Source organism: Xenopus laevis, chromosome 1S (assembly GCF_017654675.1).
Source record: "Xenopus laevis strain J_2021 chromosome 1S, Xenopus_laevis_v10.1, whole genome shotgun sequence".
Lineage (NCBI taxonomy): Eukaryota > Metazoa > Chordata > Amphibia > Anura > Pipidae > Xenopus > Xenopus laevis.
In genome coordinates, this window is record NC_054372.1 from 26,341,146 (window position 1) to 26,364,185 (window position 23,040).

General features: G+C 41.4%; 1 protein-coding gene across 1 annotated transcript in view; it reads right to left on the reverse strand.

The window, feature by feature from the left end:
- The window catches only part of bend4.S (BEN domain containing 4 S homeolog), a 64,402-nt gene extending 41,760 nt beyond the window's left edge, over positions 1-22,642 (reverse strand). Inside the window, exon 1 of the mRNA XM_018243122.2 lies at positions 21,699-22,642. Coding sequence (XP_018098611.1) covers positions 21,699-22,128 — 430 coding nt within the window. The 5' untranslated portion in view covers positions 22,129-22,642. The remainder of the gene's footprint in view (positions 1-21,698) is intronic.
- Positions 22,643-23,040: the final 398 nt, after the last annotated feature.

Sequence of the window (23,040 nt, forward strand, 5' to 3'; positions counted from 1 at the left end):
TTCTGGCACTTTCATATGGACCTCTGCCACTTGCATGACTGGCTGCCACAATACAACCACATCAACATGGGGGAGGACGATTGGGCCAACAGTGAGAAAAAGCAGTTAGTTATGAAAGTAAAAGATATCCTGGGATTTCATTCTCTCGCCCAACAGGGTCCATATTCTGCTTAAAGAAAGGTTCACAGGTTTTGCAAACATTTGGGCAGGGTGCTGATGTACCTACATACATTATACAGAAGCTTTGTGATGCTAAACTGGCACCAAGATATACCTTAACCCCTGATGTTGCATTTATCTTAATAGACTACAGCAGGAGTGCCCATCATTTTCTAATGTGACGTCTACTTTTAGTGACGTTGTCCCATGAGGATCTACATCCATAATAGCATTGTTCGCATTCTGTTCCATGGAAAATATTACTTAAATACTGATTAATGGAAAATGTATATTGTTATATTTAACAAACAACCATTCCTTATGTAACCTTAACGTAATAAATATCTGAATAAAAACCATGAAACAGGAGGGTGATTTAGACAAGCTGTTGGTTGACAGTGTCTTGAAATCTACTGATCACCCGCTAAAGGTCTACTGGTAGATCCCGATCTACCTTTTGGGCACCCCTGGACTACAGCATACCTCCCAACATTTTGGAAATAAAAAGAGGAACAAAAAGATTTGCCTAGTGGAGCGCGGCAAAAAAAAGTTGACCATTCCCATTTTTGTGGCCACACCCCTAATTACCTTGTTCATTTTACAAAATTTGGCAGGTTATGAAAGTTTGAACACATTTATGTGTTTTTTATGTCTTATTACAGTTTTGCTAATGCAGGTGAATTGCCATTTAAGCTGCAAGTCACCGTTTCCCCAAGAGACCTGCTTATCTTAAATTGTTACAATTGTTATTTTGGTTATCTTAAATTGTTACAATTTCTTCTTTGCTAATCTTAAATTGTTACAAAAGTATCCAAGTGCACCTGGCACATATTCTGGTCTCTCTGCCAAAAGTGAATTAAGTTAAAAACGTTTCTTTTTCTGGCTGTTCAGTGCAGGAGATCAAAGAGACATTTCAGTAACAAGCCAGGACCATTGGCTGAGCTGTCAAGATCGGGACTTTCCGGTGAAAAACGGGACAGTTGGGAGGTCTCATTGCTCGCATCCAGGGATGCTATTAGCCCCCACAAACTACTTTAAGTGTAACATGCATAGCAAGAGAATGTGGCAGATAGAAGATAAAAAGCAGAAAGATAAAAGAATAGACATGGGTAGAAAGATATTCAGATATAGTGATACAAAAAAGGAAACAGAGCAAGGGGGAGCAGGGTGATGGTAAGCCAATATCATGCATATAAACAATTGTACTGAAATATACATGGCTTCACTGAACGCACACTGATCAAAAATGAACATGAATTGAAGACTGTTATGTTGAAAATATGATCAGTCACAGGAACAATTCTTAGCAGACTGGCCATGTATTTAAACCCTAACAAACAAGGGAAAGTTGTGCAATGAGGGTGTGACCACAAAATACATATAGACAAATACAAGAGTCCTCTACACTCAACCCATTATCAATATATTTAAGACATTTTGTGCATACTGCTACTACGTAGTTGGCCAGCTTAAATATATTGCAATATATGGACAAACAATCCCTGTGTTGTTTAAAGGGTAAGGCATTTTTCAGTAGCAGTATGCACAAAATGTCTCTGTCTTAAATATATTGATAATGGGTTGAGTGCAGAGGACTCTTGTATTTGACTATATGTATTTTGTGGTCACAGCCTCATTGCACCCCCGCCTAATGGTTTTAAAAAATAGTGGTGAGCACAACTTTTCCTTGTTTGTTATAGTTTATACAGGAGCAGTGACCAGCTCCATGTTGTAGCTCCCACCCTTCCCAGCTATAGTCAGGTGATCCCACTGGTGTCTAATAAAAGGGCAGCCAAGTTTGGGAGTTTTACTTTGAAAGCAGCTAGTAAGTTGCAGGTAAAACTTAGTCCCTTTGTAAAATGTATAATTAAGCAATTGAATTCTTAATGAATCAGATGAAAATTAAGCGTAGGACTGGCCAGATATGGGATGACTTTGACGTAGTTGGCCAGCTTAAATATATTGCAATATATGGACAAACAATCCCTGTTTTGTTTAAAGGGTAAGGCATTTTTTAGTAGCAGTATGCACAAAATGTCTCTGTCTTAAATATATTGATAATGGGTTGAGTGCAGAGGACTTCTTGTAGTTGACTACATGTATGTAAACCCAACAGTCGGGAATGACACATTGTACACAATGTACCAGCAAGCAAGACTGCAAGTGGCAATGCTATATACTGATTCAAAGAAATCTGTTGAAAGTAAAACATCCAGCTTTGCACCTACACACACACTGGTAAAATTGTATTGAACAGGACATTGTACGATTTTAGGATGGACAAGTAGGATCCAGGTGCTTCTCAACCAGCTGTAAATTGCTTGGAAAATAAAGTACCTTCTATGTGCCATGAGTGGAACACAACCTGTGGAACCAGCTACCCTAGGGGGGCCCAGAATAAAGGGCAGTTAGGAGAGATTTGGCTATATAAACTACGGCTTAAAATCAGTTTGGAGGTCAATAACAATGAAATTTTCAGGGTGAACAAGAACACCAAGGACGGCAAAGTCTATACAGGCAGTCCCTGGGTTACGTAAGATATAGGGTCAGTAGGTTGGATTTGTATGTAAGTTGGAACATAATACATTTACTTATTAAATGCAACTTAGACAGTTGTTTGTCTTAACATAGTATTTATTTTTACCTTTCTGTACATATTTATTTTTAACAACAAACGCCAGAGGAGATTGGGGCAGGTGGTTTATTAAAGATACATGCTAATAAAGGCCAAGCAAACCACAGTATGTTACTGTAACAACCTCTGTTTGTAAATATGAGTTGTATGTAAGACCGATGTTTGTAACTCGAGGACTCCCATATATATATATATATATAGTCTTGGATTTGACTATATATATATATATATATATATATAAATCAGTGATGAGCCGGCACTACTCGTCATCCATTGTGTTATTTGCCAGGGTGCTATCAGCAAAAAAGCATCATGAATATCCAGGAAAAAAGCAAGCACTCACAGGTCTTATCAGTCTTATAAAAGTGTTTTATTTAGCAAACAGAAGTTGACGTTTCGGCTAGCACTCTAGCCTTTCTCAAAGTGTATGTATATATATATACTATAACAAACAAGGGAAAGTTGTGCTCACCACTATTTTTTAAAACCATTAGGCGGGGGTGCAATGAGGGTGTGACCACAAAATACATTTAGACAAATACAAGAGTCCTCTGCACTCAACCCATTATCAATATATTTAAGACAGAGACATTTTGTGCATACTGCTACTGAAAAATGCCTTACCCTTTAAACAAAACAGGGATTGTTTGTCCATATATTGCAATATATTTAAGCTGGCCAACTACGTCAAAGTCATCCCATATCTGGCCAGTCCTACGCTCAATTTTATCTGATTCATTAAGAATTATGTTGCTTCATTATACATTTTACAAAGGGACTAAGTTTTACCTGCAACTTACTTGCTGCTTTCAAAGTAAAACTCCCAAACTTGGCTGCCCTTTTATTAGACACCAGTGGGATCACCTGACTATAGAATTCAATAGAATTCTTAATGAATCAGATGAAAATTGATCATAGGACTGGCGAGATATGGGATGACTGTGACGTAGTTGGCCAGCTTAAATATATTGCAATATATGGACAAACAATCCCTGTTTTGTTTAAAGGGTAAGGCATTTTTCAGTAGCAGTATGCACAAAATGTCTCTGTCTTAAATATATTGATAATGGGTTGAGTGCAGAGGACTTGTATTTGTCTATATATATATATATATATATATATATATATATATATATATATATATATATATATATATATATATATATATATATATATATATATATATATATATATATATATATATATATATATATATACACCTACAGATTAAAGATAATTAGTGTTACATAGGCCCGAACTTTAATTTTACAACTCCACATTTTTTATCTGCAACCTTTCTACACACAAATGATGTGAGATTAGAAAAAACAGGTCTAATTCCTTTGTATATAACATAAACTCCTTCCACAACCCTGCAAATTCATTTCTGGACCTAAATACTGGTAGGCAAGACATACAAACATCAATTTGCTGCAGTTCCACTTTACTGTAAGCTCACTGGCTACTGTCTGGTGTAGAACTTATCAAGACTGACATAACACAAGCCAAAACATTGCGGTGAACATTTTTCGGAAAAACAGATAAAACTGACACCTATCCATGTGTGACCTGTAAGAACTAAAACTCCATTATCCATGGAGACTCAGCTCCTCACTTATCCTAAACTCTCCCTTTAACAGGGTATCATGGTCCCTGCTAGTAGTGAAAAAATCAATAGGTGTCTTCCACCGACTGAGAAAAGCACACTGTGCTTGTACCTTCTCTCATTTAAAGATATGTCTGCGTGAATGCAATTTTGTACACAACAAACTTTAAATGGGCTAATGGAGCACCTGTTTATATAGTATATTGTCCTGGGTACAATGCATTATACAGCCTGTAATTCCTGTGTATTCTTTTCAGACATTGTTTGCAGCTTGCCTTGAGATGTCCTTCGGCTTCTATATTCTGCTCTCTCTGCCAGTCCTGATCTTGAGCCCGTCCCTTAATTTGTTGACTCTATATCGAAGTCTATTGTTTCATTCTGTAACCCTGGTTTGTTCATTTATTAATCATTTATTATTGTGCTGCATAACTTGTTGCACTGATCTGTCGTTCTCCAGAGATATGATGTGATCTGTGAAGCGGATCTATCCTTTTGGTTGGAGTTGGGTAATAAATAGGCTTCCCTTCTCATGTCTAAATTACAACTAATTGTGTATTCTCTTTTTATAAATTCATATATGGGAGTGTGGTGTTTATTTTAGGTACTGAGTCACTTTCCATCAAATTGGCATTATTATAGTATAAAATAACAGCCCAATGAATAGGCTTTGTCTGGACAAAGGATCTGGGTTGAGAGTCCTGCATATGATCCCCACTGATCTGTATTTTTTCACTTGTATGGATCCTTTCACTGAATTTTTTAAATATCTTGTATGTCCTAATTTCATCACAAATATAGTAGGCACAGAAACTAAAATGATATAATGTCCTTTAAATAAAGTAACCAAATGCATATCTGTCTATCTCCCAGGTGAAAAGAGGACTCACGGCAGCCAGTTAATGGTATAAATGGCCAATGGGTTGTCAGGCTGCCAGTTTGTGTATTTTGTGGACTGTGTTACTGGGTAAACTACATTATTTTGTATACTGCATGGGTTGTGCCCCATAAAAAAATTAAAATTATTTTCTATCAGACACAAATAGTTGAGTGACAAGTAAATCCTGCACAAAATAGTTTTACATGATATTTTCTGTATTAGCTTCCTATATCATAGGGGGATTTCATTAATTCGGAAACCATTGCTCTTTTCTGTGTTTCCCATTCCATATCTTCTCCGAAATGTATTTTCTTTTGCGTGATAACCATTATCATCTTAAAGGCAATGTCACAAATCACTGTGAGAGAACTTCCCCGGCCTAAATGCTTGTGTCCACCAACAGCTGCTTTCCATTCATGTGAATAGGAAATGCACTTTTTATGAGCAGAGCAACCATCAGAAATCAAGGGGCCCGACACTAATTCGCTAGCAGCCCAATGACGATGCAGGTTATTAACCCTCTCATAAGAGACAGATATTATTTAGTAAGTGTACTTTGTGTTGGTTGGGTGTTATTACAAGTTCCAGTTGATAGATGGCAGCATGAACCATTGAATCCTGTTTATATTTTTTATATTTGGAACGGTCTATTTTCTTTGACGGACGAATGGCTAGTGTCAGAGGGTTTATATCTATTATCTGAAACCCCCATACTCTCTGCCGCAACCACGCCAATGGCCCAAGGCAGGATGGACTATAAGGGCAAATGGTCAACTGTGGACAATGGTCACTCATATAATTGATACTAGTCCATAGCAATAAATGATCTCCACTCTGTCATTTAGATTCCAGAGTGTCAGCATGTCTCTTATGCCCTTTGCAGAAATGTTGCTCAAATAGCTGATTTCGCCATCCTGTCTAAAATTAGTAGACATCAGCTCAGGCATTTGGGACCAGAAAACTCTTATGTTGCAAAACTGCACATCTTACAGGAATGTATAAATGTATATGCCAGTAAGTCTCCTCGTCAGACCATGTGTGGTATTTCCCTGTACCCCTTGTCACAATTACTGTAAATGCCTTCTGAAAGCTATATAACGCTTGGACCAAGAGGTGGGTCTTTGGGTGACATTCCGTGTGTTACTCCAACAGCTTACCCAGACAAAACTCTTATGTTGTGTTGGATTGAATAAATTGCCTGACTATTACTAAAGGTTTTCCTTTACTGAGTTTTGTCTTACACAAGGTCAAAATGGTATCACAAAAAATACCATCAATCCCCTCAAGGTTCTAGAAGCAGAAAGGAGGAGGACTGCCCAGTAATTAGTTGCCAAGCCACTTTGGCTGATGAAAGAGTTGAACTGATTATCCCAAGTGCCAATAAGCCCTCCCTTAAAGGACAAGGACAGGCAAAAAAATAATATCCCAATTTTACTTTCTTTAATGAAAAAGAAACCTATCTCCAATGTGTACCGTTTTTATAAGAAACCTGACTGTATGCAGTGAAATTCTCCCTTCATTTACTGCTGTGGATAGGAATTGTCAGATGGTCCCTAACTGCTGAGCAGGGAAACAATCATACTTATGAACAGCAGGGGGAGCCTTACTTCCCAGCCATGCAGAACTCAAGCAGCTTTGTTTATGACGATCCCTAAGCAGCCCAGACCACACTGAGCATGTGCACAGTCTTAGTCTTGCAAAGATGTTTAACAAAGTTACAAGATGACAGCCCCTTGTGGCCAACTTTGAAAGCATAAATCATTTGTTTGATTAGGCTTGTGGTGCAGCAAGTTCATGTTTATATTTAGTATACAAAATACAGCATTTCTAGCCTTATTCTATTTTAGACTTTCCTTGTCCTTTAAAGGACATATAAAGCCTACATTTTCCAATCATGTATATAAATTGGGCATATCTTCCCCAGCCAAGCCACATCATTTGTATTCCCCCTCCATTTTCCAGCGCCATCACATTTTCCTGAAACAAATAGCAGCTTTCACCCGGCTGCCATTTTCCCTCTGACACATCATCAGTAACATTGACATGTGCAAACAGGACATGAATGCTGTAAAGTTCATGCAATGCAGAATGCAGGTTTACACAGGCACTACATACTTTGATAAAAAGTCCTGCTGTGGGTTAGAGGATGAGAAGAAATTCTAAGTGATAATTGAGATTTTTCAGCCTTAAGGTTAAGCTTTTAACAACCAGAGAGACAGTTATCTAAAGATATCAAAGAGGCTGTTCACTGATTCAATTTTGTGGAGGGGGTTTACTGATGTCCTTTAAAGGGAAAAGGCTTCAACATATCCTGAATCCTGAGGCCTCGTGGCTCTGCAGAACTCTACAGATTCTTCATGCCTACTTCACTGAAGCTAGGGAGGGCCCCTTTATCCCCAACCCCCAGCTATAAGGCCCCTTCCCCCAGATTCCACCTAAGCTTCCCCTTTAAGCTGATGTCAGGGAGGGACAAAGCCTGATGGCCACAGATCCCTCCATAGGTCTTTGACGGGGGCAGAATCCTGATGGGTCTATTGCACTTCAAAAATGCCAATATAAAATAAATATATATACAAAGTAAATTCATAGGAGCTGCCCAGGTACAAGTACTACCATTAAACATCATTTGGATAGGCCAGTTGGTTTTAGGACAGCTTTAGACAAGCTTACCTTAGTTGGTGAGAGCTATGAATTGGCCAGCTGAGAGATAAGGAGCCTCAGGGTGGCACTGTATACTGTAAACATCTGCTTCTCCCTAAGAGGAGTGTGACAATCCAAAACATATCATTGACCAGGAGGCAGTCAAAAGGGCCTAATTGGGTGTCATTGGGTTTGTGAAGCAGCCAAAAATAGCAGAGAGCTGGCACTGGCAACATGGATGCCCATCAACTTCAGATGATCCTTCACATTCTACCCAGAGCCTGCTCCTTCCCAGGCTTAAAGGAGAAGGAAAGGTACTGAAGCAGTTTATTGTCAGTAGATTAGCTACAATAGTGCAAGCTACAACACTATTTATTCTATAGAATGCTTTACCATACCTGAGTAAACAGCTCTAGAAGCTCTCTGTTTGTTTAGGATAGCAGCTGCCATATTAGCTTGGTGTGACATCACTTCCTGTCTGAGTCTCTCCCTGCTCAGTCATAGCTCTGGGCTCAGATTACAACAGGGAGGGGAAGAGGGAGGGGGAGAGGAGCAAACTGAGCATGCTCAAGCCCTGCCCTAGAGGTTTAAGCTGAAAACAGGAAGTCTGATACAGAAGCCCATGAGTACACAACTGAAGGACAGAAATGCAGTGTTTCTTTTGACAGAGGACTCAGAGCAGCATTACTTTGAGGGTTTACTGGTGTATTTATATAGACCTTTCAGATAAAGCTTACTTAATTTTAGCCTTTCCTTCTCCTTTAAGATTTATGTTTCTGACTAATAAGAGAAAATGCACAATATTTCCAAACAAGCAAGCACAATGAGAGCTGAAGCGTGTAAGTGTAATTCAGTAGAACAGAGAGACACTCGTGAGGATGTGCTGCAATTCCAGGCAGCTTTAATCTCACATACATAATCAGAGATCAGACTGACAAATGCAACGCACAGAGAGAATGTCAGATGAAATATTTGCTTCCTGTAGCAGCGCAGCTAATATTTCATATCATGCTTTTATCCAGGGCAGCTAACGGGAGCAGGGAAATTTGTTGCATGTTGGGCATTTAGCAAGATGTAAAAAAAAAAGCCTTTGGGTGGACGCAAGGCAAGTGGGATAACTGGATGATTTAGCACAAGGGGAAATAAGAAAGATGAATATCGAGGGTGAATCTGCAGGTTCACCCTTTCCATCCGCAGCAAGGAGTTTATTGATCAGATTTCACATTCCATTTATAAATCAAGGAGCAACCTCTGCAGACATATTATATGGAAGTGCTGCAAGACTTGCTCTACAACTGATTTTTGGGGCCCCTTTGGCTGTCGGTGGGATGCTGGCAGTTATTCAACAACCTGCCTTGAGTAATAAAGGAGTATAAAAATAATTTAAAGGAAAATATAATGTACTGTTGTGCTGCACTGGTGAAACTGGTGTGTTTGCTCAAGGAAATTGAGTATAGTTTATAGAAACAAACTGCTTTGCGGCCATGGGGACAGCCATTCAAAGCTGAAAAAGGAGAAAAGGCACAGTATACACAACAGATAAGCTCTGTAGTATACAATGGGATTCCAACCAACCTGTGCTTGAAAGGTTAACCCCCATGTTTATATATATGTGTGTTTCTGAAGCAAACACACCAGTTTTACCAGTGCAGAGCAGCAGTACATTATACGGTCATTCCTTTAAAACACTTTAGCTTTTTGGTGTTACTTCACCTTTAAAATCAGTCCTAGTTCATGTTCATAACAATCCCTATAGCATGCTGATTGAAAGCAGACGTCTGATTGGTTGCTATAGGATACTAGACCTGGAGCCCTATAAAAATAAACCAAGTTTACACAGTTACTTCCACTGATGATCGAGCACCCTCGCCTCTGAAAACTTCTCTGTGAATGTCCAGCACCATGAAACACAAAGGGGCAAATTCACTAAAGGGCGAATTGTCGCCAGCGACCGCTTCACACACATCGCCAGTCGCAAATTCGCTACACTACGCTAATTCACTTATATACGAAGTTTCGACCTGGGCGCCAAACGCTGGCGACTTTTCGCTAGTGTTACTTTGGCAGTGCGAGCATTTCATAGCAAAGATGTGCTAGCGTTCGTTTGTGCCTAGTGAAAATTCGCTAGTGATCTTGTGCTTTGTGTGTGTCAATTTGCATACGTGGGTAATTTAAAGTTGTATGTAAGTCTTTATTATAAAAGTTGCTGCAAATGCTTGAAGTTACCACTTTTTATTACACATGTCCAGGGAACCTTAATAAAGACAAGAGAGTTAATATAATGACCTACACATGAGCCCACTGTAAAATTAATGTTCCATATGTTATAAAATGTCAGGAGAAAACCGCTTACCCAAAAAAGTAAGTTAGGACTTTTGCAGGCAAAAAAGGAAAAGTCGCCACTGTTTTTGGAACTTTAATGCATTTTCAGCACCCAGGATATGATGTAAGTGACATAAGATTGAGGAAGATCTGGCTTCTTTTTAGCACTTCGCCTGGTCTGAGGTGGCGAAGTCAACTATAGCGAAAGAGGTAACGTTCAGTAAAATCCGCACTTTAGTGAATTTGTGAAGTAACATCCCTTCACCAGAGCCAAAAGTCTCCTGGCGATAGAGTGCGAATGAACGCTAGCGAACGGGACCGTTGTTAGTGAAGTAGTGATGTCCCTGCAGATGGCAACATTGGCGAAAAGTCGCTAGCGTTAGCCGCTTCGCCCTTTAGTAAATCTGTCCCCAAGAGTGGTGGTGGTGATGGAGCAAGCTCAATGTGGCGCAGATGTTTCCTAATAACCCCATACTTTGGCCTCCGCTTCTGTACTCCTATGCAGCACCCTGGGGGCTGAGGATATAGAGGTGAATGATTGCCAACTCCTACAGCTATGCATACCAATATGGGTGCCTGCTTCCTCTTGTTCTGCTGAGCTGTGTTCTGCTGCCTTACTGAATATGCAATGAAACTAAACACACTAAGAAGAGATGCACCGTGTATAGGCCTCCAGTCTTCCAAGATGATTAAGTGCCATTCTCACACATTTGCCAGAGATATGGAGATGGTCCTGTTCAGCGTTGGAGTGCGCACTTTGGCTAAGCAATTTATTAGGTTCATTAGGTTAATTGATGTTTATTTGTACTCAGGTATTAAATAAATAATTGTCTATTACCTTTCTATGCCACTTTGGAAAATCAGCAGAGAATAAGAATTCGCATAGCAATGTAAGAAGAAAAGAAAACAAATATTCCCAACTGGACGCCGCCATACTGAAAGTGCATTACTGTGGATTGGATTAGTCTGATGGCATGTTTGTTACGCTATAAAGAGCCTGAAAATTTGTTTCTTATGCAGCGACAGACAAGATTTAACGGACGCATCCTTTATATAATAGGGGGGAAAGACAAACACAGCGTGCAGTTAAAAACTTATTTTCACTTCCTTGTGACATGACATGATTTTTAGGATTTGTATTTGGTTTGGCCAGACACTTGAACTTTTTATTGGGCGAATCCAAATTCTGCTAAAAAAGCCCAAATCCCAAACAGGGCAGTGGAAGTTTTCAGCACATGTGCCAGGCAGTGAGCAGTTCTGGAATGGGGAGCCAGTAGGTTGCCCAGATGCACATCCTGCGTCCGGGCCCGGCCGTGGCTAGTTACACCACTGCCTACAACCATTTAGTATAGGGGTGCTCAGACTTTATTATCCTGCAATCTACTCTCGACACTTGGCCCCCCATCAGGTGATCTACCTTTATAAAAATAGTGGGCAGTCTACCGTAAGACACACGAACAAGTATCCCAAGCCCATGAAATGGTTATAATAAAAGGTTAATTTAAAGGTGAGCAATTCCTTTTAGAATCAATGAGGATCGTGATGTAATCTGCATTGTAAAACACTCTCCAGAGTAGTATCCACTGTCTGCAACTGTTGCAATGCTTACCCCTTTAAGTCTGCCCCTGACAAATTCAACCCACAGCCCCTCCAGCACAACTACAACTTATCCCCATGACAGGGCCATGGTTAAAGCTCAGGGTGAAGAAGTTTAGGCCTGAATCTAAGAGAAGACTACCTGTGACCCTCCAGCTATTGTTGCACTTCCACTTGTATTAGGTCACCGAATAGGGTTGCCACCTTTTCTGGAAAAAAATAACGGCCTTCCTATATATTCATCTTTTTTCCGTATTAATAACATTGGGATCAACCATTATTTTTACAGGCCAGTACAATACCGGCCAGGTGGCAACCCTATCCCCGAGAGGCAAAGCCTGGAAGTTGTAGGTAAGCACGGTATAATAAGTAATAATATAGCTCGGAACAATACTGCTGCACAACTCTTACACAACAGCAAATGTCCTCGCACAGGGGCCCCTGGCAAGTGCTGTGTCTACCCTAGCCTAAGTAGGCCCTGACCCCGATAGTTTATCTGCTAGGCGGCTACAAGCTTAATCACACATTTGTGGGGGAGCAGGGCACCAGAACAGAGGATGAAAGAGGCCGTGAGCGGCAGTAAGCTAGGTCAGTGACCTGGAAGAAAGTCCGATAGCACAGGTTCGGTTTGTGCAGCCGAGAAGGATGAGAGCTGCCATTACTTAGTGCCCCCTCCTGGGCCTCCCACTCACCTCCTGGCACAGAGGCCAAAGCGCGCACTTTTACCGGCATCTCTCATATGTGCTCTAGGCCCGGCCTTCCCCTTCCGCATATCGCACACCAACACGCCGCACAGCTCACTGGCACCTCACAACAGCCGTCAGCACCCCGGGCCCAAGGCACCCAGACATAAAAATATGTATAATACAAGTCCTTTTCAAATTAAACATGAAATCCAAATTATTTTTTTATTAAAGCATTCATAGCTGTTGTAAACTCATTTAAAATCTCAGCTGTCAATCAAATATTTCCTGACCCTCCTCTATGCCTTAGGCATAGAGGCGGGGCAGACAATTACTTTCACTTTCCATTCAGCACTTCCTAGATGTCACTGCTCTCCCCACATTCCCCCGTTCTCTTTACCATTTAATTGTGTAGCCAGGGCATGGGGATGGGCATTAAGTCCCCCATTCTGGTGCACAAACAAGATTCTGAGATGATACAAGGCTTGTCTTAATAACAATGGCTCCTGTCTGCTTGCTGTAATTATGAATTCCCAGACTGATGGAAACAAGATTCAAATAATTTTTATAGTGTAATTAAAGTTTGTTTAGCTTAACAAACGTGATAAAATAGGATTTGGAATATTCTTTTTCAGGTGACAGGTCCTCTTTAACCTGATACATAAAATACCTAAATGCAAAGGGCTGCAAAATGGCATATATGCCCCTGCCATAGTTTGTTGGCTGAGAATGCTGGGACTTGTAGTTGAAAACGAAGAAATCCTGGTCACAGAACTGTATTCATTATTATATACAAGCTGATCCGAATGGCTACACAGAATTAGCAGAGATAATAGTATGTCTGGAGCATTCGAAAAGCAAGTTTAGTTCCCACCCCAAAAAAAAAATCATCTAGCAGATCAGTCAAGCCCTGAATATTTTCTGAACTCCGAGCAGAAGAAATAGGTTAGAGCTATTTGTGATTGCAAACAAAAGCAATCATGCCTGCCAAGCACACAGGATGGCAGCTCCGCGAGACAGAAAGTAATTAGAATGCTTTTAATGTCCAAAAGAATGATGCTGATAGGCTGCCACAGATGTGTAGATTTATGAATATTTATACGGTGGTTTATAGCTGACACTTTTATCAGTTGAAGGAGATAAAATATCTGCCTGACTCAAAAGCTTGACAGTCAGGTTAATAAAATCTCATTAAAGAGAATGACCTATGCAATTATATAGGATTTATTGTAATTCATTTTTGATTGTGCGCTGCTTTAAGATGCAGTTCCCATTTCCTGATGCCACATTTGGGTCGCGGATCACAATCTCCCTGTGTTAACTCTAAGCTCTCCGTCGAGGATAGAAGATTAACAAATTGCCGTGCTCGCAGCCAGCGCCGGGCCTAACCAGACATGACAACTAAGCACAATGTAATGCTGGCGCATATTGTGACTGGTAATGGATTATACAACAGAATATAAATTGTCCCCTACAAACGGATGGCTGTCTCAGACAATACCTTTGTTCTTTTAGATAATAACAAATGTTACAATGCACAGTTTTTTGCACACACTAATGACAGCTTGTGATTTTAGCACCGTTTCTTTAACAAGCCCCTTTCCTGCAGGCACCATATTTGTTGTAGGTACCTTAGACTGTAAGCTCCTCATATATAAATAATGCACAAAAATCACAATTATATAAATATATGGTAGTAACAATAATGCTGTCAAATATAGATATATATGTCGAACTTGTTATAACAAGCAATAATATGCAATTTCAAACCAAAATACGCTTGCAATACATGGGCCGATACATGGGCCGATAAAAGCTGCTGCCTTGACCCATCCAATGGCCACTTCCAACTGCCTGCTAACCAATGTCTGGCCAAAAATCTCCAAATATCTAGTGGGCCAATGAAAAATACTGTTGGGAGGTCCACATTGGCACATTAATGTTGTTATAGCCCAACAATTCTTGATAGGCCTGAACTATGATTCCATCATTGGCCTGAGGGCCATAAGAATGGATCTGCATGGTTTAGCCCAGAACGTTGGTGGCCAAAACAGATAAAGATCTGCTTGTATGGTGACCTCACCCAATGGGTGGATCTTCTCATCTATGCAAAGCTTTTGTCAGTAACTCCTTGAAACGGTTTAACTTTTATCAAAATACGCATAGGACCCAGCTGTACATATTCCATAAAAAATAAATGGGCATACAATTGTCTGTTTGTAAATGGTCCACAGTTGCAGTTCACTGTACAGCATGGAAGAACCATCCCCAGAAGATTTCTATCTATGCAGGATTGCAGCACAAATGCAATATAAACATTTCATGCACTTAAGTGTTTTGAAGACAAAAGAAGTAGGTTTTGCTCTGTTCACAGACTGCAAGGGAGCTTTTGTCATATGGACCTTGCGTTTCACCAGGGGCAGCAAAATGCTGACACTAGTATCTTTAAGAGTAGAATTTCTATTTCTTTACAGTTGAAAATCTACCTTTTTAGTGTTGGTTGTGCTCTCTGCCCTTGCGGTCCTGGCAGTGATGGAACAAGCAGGCACCAGGGCACACCATTTGGAGGGGCCTGGTGCACACAAGATGCTCACATCCACATGGAACCTCTGCAACCCCGCCATCTGCTTGTGCAACTGCTTGCAATAAGCAGCCAGGGGGATTTCATGCTACAGAGGAGGCTGACTCTGATGGTCTGGGCCTTGGGTTGCCACCTGGCCGGTATTTTAGTAAAAATGATGCTAGATGCCAATGTTATTAATAGGAAAAAAAGGCAAGAATATGGGAAGGCCGGTATTTTTTTGCAGAAAAGGTGGCAACCCTATCTGGGCCACTCTTTTTTCCCGGGCTTCCCTGCGACCATGAGGGTCTGCTTTCTCTATAGTTATGCCACTGGGTCCTGCACTCTCTGCCCCATTCTAAGGGCAGAACAGGAAAGTTAAGGATGGGAACTGGGAATGGCACTGGCTCAGCAAAATGCATTGAGGCACCCTTAAGTGTTTGTTACCATTCTGTGAATCAGCCCTTAAGTTCACAATTAGATCAATTGCAGCCACAACATAAACGATTGTTCTACTTTCTGGCTGTATTTAATTTTTTTTATGATTGACATTACGAGAATGTGGTTAATGGTTGAAATACTACTTAGCCCCTTCTTGTCCATATCGCTGTGCAGAAAATGACAGCACAGGTGGTGAAGGGGGACAACATGGTGAAAAAAAACACCTTGTGTAGAGCAAGGCCAACAATCACAGCTAGGAAGTGATTACATAGTATCAGACACATTGCCCTTTGCTGACTGGACTTGTGGACATTAACGAGCCCTCTAGACTGCTATATTTTCTGGCGACCATTGGCTGATAAATACTTGTAGAAGCACTTTTTTAACGTCAGTGGGAAGAGAGAAACTTTGAGCACACAAAAGCACCCTGTGTGCTGGTTTTGGCTTTCCCTGCATGGGAATATCATGTATGTCTATGTTTATGTACATATATGCATACATACAGGGTCGGACTGTGCCAGTGAGCCACCAGGAAAAAACCTGTTGGCCCCAGACCTCAATTGCCCTGGCAACCTAAGCACCTGAATGCTGGGAAGTAGGAGCGTTCCCGCCTTTCCCTGATCACAGCAACAGAGGAAGGAGGAAAAAGGGGGCTCAACACTGTGGGAATGCGACAAATGGGGGCAGACGTCAGGAAGAGAGCCCTAAGGCTAGGACCAGACAGGGCAGAAATCAGCCTGCTGAAATCCGCAGGCCAAATTCAGCCCCTGACCACCACAGAAGCCTCTTCTGTGTTTCCGTATAAAAACCTTGTGTCAGCTCTGGTGCTAACACACTTGTCGGATTTCGACTTGAAATGCGAAGTCTCATGTTTCTTCGCTGAATGTGTTTGTGAGCAGACACATGACTTCCGGACGCAAACAGAAAAGAGGATTTTGCTAGCGGTCAGGCGATGAAATCGGCCTGTGAACTTCAGCAGGCTGATTTCTGCTCTGTCTGGCCCTAGCACAAAGGTCACACCTCAGCGGGCCCAATACAAGGCAGTCCAACACTGAATACAGAGAGAGAAGAACAGTAAGCAAGTCTGGTGGTTTTTTTTTAGCCTAATCCTGAACACTGAGAGTGAGATACACTGATAATATAATGTCATTTTGCTTAGAGTACTGCAAATATGTTACAGCTGGGTTCCTGTGTGTGTTGTTATGCCCATGTTCTGTACTTGGGATGTGAGATATAGCCGGTACAGCTTGTAGATAATAACCTCACAAAAAAAGAAAAAAGCCCTAGAGGACCAATTCCACCTTGTGTAGATCTTCCCTCTCTGATCATCCATCACTGCAGAGACAGCCAGACATAACTGAAATATTGGGCATGCTTAACCCTTTACACAACAGCACAACAAATCTTCTTAGCCATAGCATCAATTCCAAACTCCATTAATGCTTGAATTATAATGGGTAAGCAATGCATCCCATGGCAGTGATTAATGTGATTTTCCCTCAGATGGAAGCAAACAGGAAGCAAAAACATTAGTCTCAGAATTTTTAAATTAAGCATTTATTGGTTTATTTTTTCATTATGTTGCTAAATACCATAATTTATGAGCCGCATTAGGCCTGTAATTGATTTGCACGCGGCTTAATTATTACTGAGCAGACCAAAAGTCAATTGTACAGTGCAAGGGTTAATGTGGTGCTCACAGGCTGGAGTGGTGTTGTGTCATTCTGCTCTGCAAACCAATCTTACTAACATTCCTCCTACATATTTGCTAATATTTACCCACTTGGACTTCAAGGACCCATTTACTAGAATGGATTTGGGGGAAAGTTCACTTTCTAAAAAATCCTTCACTTCAGAGTCCATTGTGTAGTTTTTTTTAAAGCCAAATTGTGTAGATCATACTGTGCAATCCCTGTTGACCTCTAGTTTCAAAGGTGCTTCAGGGTTTTCAACAACAGCTCAACAAAAGTTCACAGCTGGTGGGTTCCATTTTGGACATACCTGATTTATGTAATTCACCCTCTTGGATGAGGCCCCAGATTCAATCTATTGCCAGCGGCCCACACTTTTCTATCTCTGGCTCTGAGGTTATTTTATAACTTACTGTATTCATATCCCTAAATCAATGCCATTTTTATTTTTGGAACCATAAAGGCAAACTGCATTTTTTCTTTCCCTGGAATTGTGGACTTTACACTGTTTTGATGAGTTCTACTGTACAAAGGCAGTGCCCTCCTGTCTCAACACTCTATAAATTAATATATTAGAAGCAATAAAGATATCAAAGTGCAGAATTGTCTGTGTTATCAAATGACAGTGATCAGGGCCATTTTTATCAGGGTCATTAAATTATGACACTGGTTTTGGGGTCTGTTTATGATTTCACATAAATGATTCCCATTTCAGTGCCTCATAGTTTAGGCAGGACAGGCTTGAAAAACAAAACAAAAATTGTTTATGACAGATCAGGGATGTGTATGGCTTTAACCGGCCTTGGCCACAGCAGCTTGGGGCAGTAGTTTAAAACTTGCACAGCTGCAAAATGGTTCACAAATAAAAAGGCTTAGGGGCAAGGATAAACTACACAAGCAATGTACAATATGTGTCTCTATGGCTGATACAGAAGGGTGCTGGAGGGAATATTTAAAAATAAGGTACAAAGAGAAATTCAGATGAAAGCCCCATGTATTATTTTCCCAGAAGGCATTTTTTTTTACCAGAATCCCAGAATAATGTCAGACACCCACTAAGTAGTGTCTGCCGCCACTTAAACATTATGCTTCATTGCAATGTGGTATACAGTTTCAGAGTGGGGATAGCATCACTCCTTTCACTTTTCCTACTAGAGGATCCACTCAATAGAACAGGCTGAATGGGTGCAATGGGTGCACTAGCTGTAAGTTGTAATAACACCATTGCAACAAAATGATCTCCATTCTCTGCCACTGACATTTCCACTTGCATGTCTCCATACAGCTCAAGTTCAGAGGATGTTGGCAGTTGGGGCTCCAACAATGGTGGAATTAACTTTCCAAATGTAAAAGAATTACAATGAAACGACTCTTCTAAGACATCCTACAACAGAAATACCTATTGCTCTTTAGACACAGATTACTAATGGGAATGCCTAACAAAGTGTGTACTTTAAGGGCAGACACACACATGGAGATTCAGGGAGATTAGTTGCCTGGCGACAAATCGCCTCTTCTTCGGGCGACTAATCTCCCCGAACTGCCGGAAGGCAGTTGCCTCACGCTGCCTCATAAAGAAACTTCGGACAATTTTGCAAAACAAAGCGCTCTAAGTGCCATCCCGCCGGCAATTTCGATTCTAGCCGGCTGGAAGGCAGTTCGGGGAGATTAGTTGCCCGAAGAAGAGGCAATTTGTCGACGGGCGACTAATCTCCCCGAACTGCTGGAAGGCAGTTGCCTCACGAAGAAACTTCAGACAACTTTAGAAAACAAAGCGCTCTGAGTGCCATCCCCCGGACAATTAAGATTCTAGCCAGCGAAAAGGCAGTTTGGGGAGATTAGTCGCCCAAAGAAGAGGCAATTTGTTGACGGACGACTAATCTCCCCAAATCTCCACGTGTGTCTCTGACCTAAACCCCATCTAATAAGTTGAGAAACACTCAAAAGGTCAATCTATTATTTATTGACACTCACACAACGTATGGAGAATAACACAGGAGTAAAGTTGCCCATAGATGTGAAGATACATCCAATTGTCAGACTAATGATAGTGAGGTGCAATCTCCTTACCTACAATTAACCATTCAGATTAAATAAAGTAGTAATAATAACAAATCAGTCGATGTTCTGGCCATTAATTAACAGACAACAATCGTACATAAGTTATTTACGACAAATAGTAGTGACCGTCACCCACTGATATTGTCAAATAGGCAATACAAACATAGATAATATCGTTAGCCGACAGAGTTCATTTAACCTGTGCCATTGACTAAACGTCTGATAGACATGGCATGAGAAATGTCAGGATGACCCACACACTGTCCCAAAATCGGATGAAACAAAGGTTCGTATGACTTTATCCTTGCATCTATGGCCTCAAAACCTTTCTTTTGACTCCTCTGGGTCAGTAACAAAGACTTTTGAACACAAAAAGGCATCCACTGCATTAGAGACTTACTGTGAAACTCACCCTAAACACATTCAGAAGCATCTCCCATTTCTGAAAAGCCATTTCTTTTACCTGAAGCCGTACATTATACCAGGAAGGTTTTACACCAAATGACTGATCAAGATTTATCTAATTCTCTGAACCACATAAGGAAAAAAAAAAAAAAACACTCCAAACTCTACAGCACAAATGTACAAACGTATCAGAACCCACCTAGGCCTCCATATCTGATGTTCTCAAACGTAACTCTCATGCCATGAAAATAATTCCTTCCAATCAATACCAACTTAAGGCCTTACAGATCTTGCACCTAACCACTTATCTAAACACATTATGGCATATTTAAAATGGGTTTACTAGATACCTCTAAGAATTTGGTCCATACCCTGGGGGATCATTTTATACCTCATATACCCTGCACTGTATTTGCACAAGGAACCCTGGGACTGTGCTACAGGTTGGGCAGCAGAAGACCAACTATTCAGGAACTCTGAACTCTCTGGTCTCCAATGGGCCCCATTTTGCTCACTATTTTGACAATATTCAGCCTTTAACTCCTTGACAAAGAGTAAGTGCAACGCTCTCTGTGGCCCAGGGGTATGATTCCCCTTAATATGGGCTGCTACAGTGACAAACGTAGAGATAAACAGCTCGGGCAGCTGGGAAACTGACAATACGTCTAGCCCCATGTCAAATTTCAAAATTGAATATAAAAAAATCTGTTTACTCTTTTGAGAAATGGATTTCAGTGCAGAATTCTGCTGGAGCAGCACTATTAACTGTTGTGTTTTGGAAAAAACATGTTTTCCCATGACAGGATCCCTTTAATATACAGTAATGGCATTCTGTATTTGCTGCTATACTTTCCCAAACCAGTAGGTGCCAAATTAATGTATAGACCAGTTCCTTTGTGTCTAAGCAGATCTAAAAATAATTTATAGGTCTGTGGACGAACTTCAGCCATCATTACTGGACTACAACTCCCAGCATTCTTCCAGCAGCTTAAAGTAACTTGAGCAGTTTGAAGTGTGGATGGCTGGTCCTGATATCAAACCCCAGCAGTTGCTTAACTCCTTACATGTCTCTACAGCTAAAGGTTATTTGTAGACACACTGTGGGTTGTAGTTTAACAACAGCTGCAGGGCTATAGACTGGGCATCCCCGATACAAAAGATACAGAACAGAAGAGGCTGCTGGGAGTTAGTTTGATATACAGCATTGTGGTCCAACCTGTAACCCTTGCAATGCCAGGGAAGCTGCAGGCTGGATATGGGTTACTCCTGCTGCATGTGCTGTTCAACAGATGAGTTGCCTGGCTGGACTGGCAATGAATTAAGTTATTCATCATACACTGGATAAAAGGGCAGATTTATCAAGGGTTGAAGCGAAAATTAGAATTAAAAAAATTCGAATTTCAAGCTATTTTTTTGTGTACTTCGATTTGAATTTGAAAAAAATGTGATGACCGTTCGCCATCTAAAACCTGCCGATTTGATGTTTTCGCCTCCTCGAACCAATGTGGAGTCAATTGGTGGACTTTAAAAAAAAAACGGAGTTTTTTTTAGGAAAACTTTTGAATTTTTGAATACGATTTTACTTCGATTCGTAAGATTCGAATTCAAACGAAAACGGCCTATTCACACGGGAAAAAAAAACTTTGATTTTTTTTTTTTTAATACATTTCGGTTTGGTGGGGTTTTTTTTTATTCGAATTTCGAAGTTTTTTTTTTTTTTTTCGAAATTCGAACCCTTGATAAATATGCCCCTTGAAGAGTATGGACTCCTGCATATTGCTTGCCCAAGAAATGACATGTGGGCACAGTTACCCCCCTGCAAGGGAGGAGGAGGAGCACACACAGTACTGTCATTAGTTTGCAGACTCCTCCATTGAGTAGCGCAGCATCGCTGAACCTGAAAGCAACTTGCAGCTTCTCCTCATTTGAGACCCGACCCCTTAGGTCGGCGACCCCGGCTTACAAAGAAGTCCCAGGGCATGATGATGAGTTAGGGATGAAGTAGTGTGAGCTACTAGTTACCTGCACTCAGTTCCAGGCTGCTGTTGCCGGGGGTCGGCTGCTGGCAGAACCTGTTGTTGGAGCCCAGATGCCCGGCGACCCCTCTCTGTTGGCACTGGGATGTGGTGGATGTGGTGGACGTGGCTGCCCTGCTGGGCCCGTTCTGATACGAGCTGTGCGCCTGCTGCTGCTGCTGGAAGTGATGATGATGATGATGCGACTGTTGCTCGCTGTTGCTGATGGAGGTCGGATGCTGCTGCGGCTGCTGGAAGTGTGCGCGTTGCTGCTGCGCCCCCAGATGTGGGATCTCCACCATGGTGGGTCGGTCGTACCTTCTGCTCAGGGACCTCTTGCTGCCGGGGAACGTTTTGAGGACGCTGTAGGGGCTCCTCTGCTTGTAGATTTTTGGGAGGCAGGGCCCCTCCTCTGGCGACTGCATCTCCTCCTCCATCTCTCCCCTCAGCTTGTCTGCTTGTCGCTCTCTCACTGCTGCTGAGCCGCGCCGGGTGCCGCCTGATTGACAGCCGCCCTCTCCAATGCCTGGAGGGAGAAGGGAAGTAAAGAGCAAGTGTTTAGGGTAATCTCTGCTAATGATGATGGGGGGAAGGGGCGGGTCTTGCAGCTGCCGGAGCTGTGCTGGGAGTCAGGGATGAACAGTGGGAGGCATAGCCCAGAGCTTCTCATGCCCTGATGTGCGACCCCCAGCGCTGAGCCGCTAGTATTTGAGGCAAAGGCTGCACAGGAAGGAGCATCTCTTGGCACTGTCACATCTACAGGAAAGTGCTACAACTAGAATTGCCACCTGTTCGCTTTCGACTCGGAACAGTTCGGTTTTTATAAAGACTGTTCGTCTCTAAACTTTCTCTTCGTTTTTTTAACCTTATGAAACCCGAACAATAATCTGGCCAGTACATGAAAAACATTTAAATACTAAGATACTCACCTTTCTTGTTATTTACAGATACAATAAAAAAGCAAGTTTTTTTTTCTAAATGAGCATTGCTGTATTTCAGAGCTTTTTGGATCACTGATTTCTGTATAACAGATCTTATACATGTAATTAAAGGATTGGGCTTAATCATCAAACAGAATAGAGATTGGGTTGCCACCTGTGTGGTGTTGAACTTTAAAACATTGAGAAAACTGGATAGAAATCCAGCCAGTTGCATCTATGTGATTCAATAACCTTGCAGGGTTGGACTGGCCTGGCGGGATACCGGGAAAAAACCCGATGGGCCCCCACGGGTCAGACCCCCTCTCCCGTTATTCAGGTTGAAAAAAAATGTTTTTTTTCGGCGCCGCACAACGCATCTGCTCCGAGTTGGGCCAAGTAACTATGCTTGCAAATAAAGGTGGCCATAGA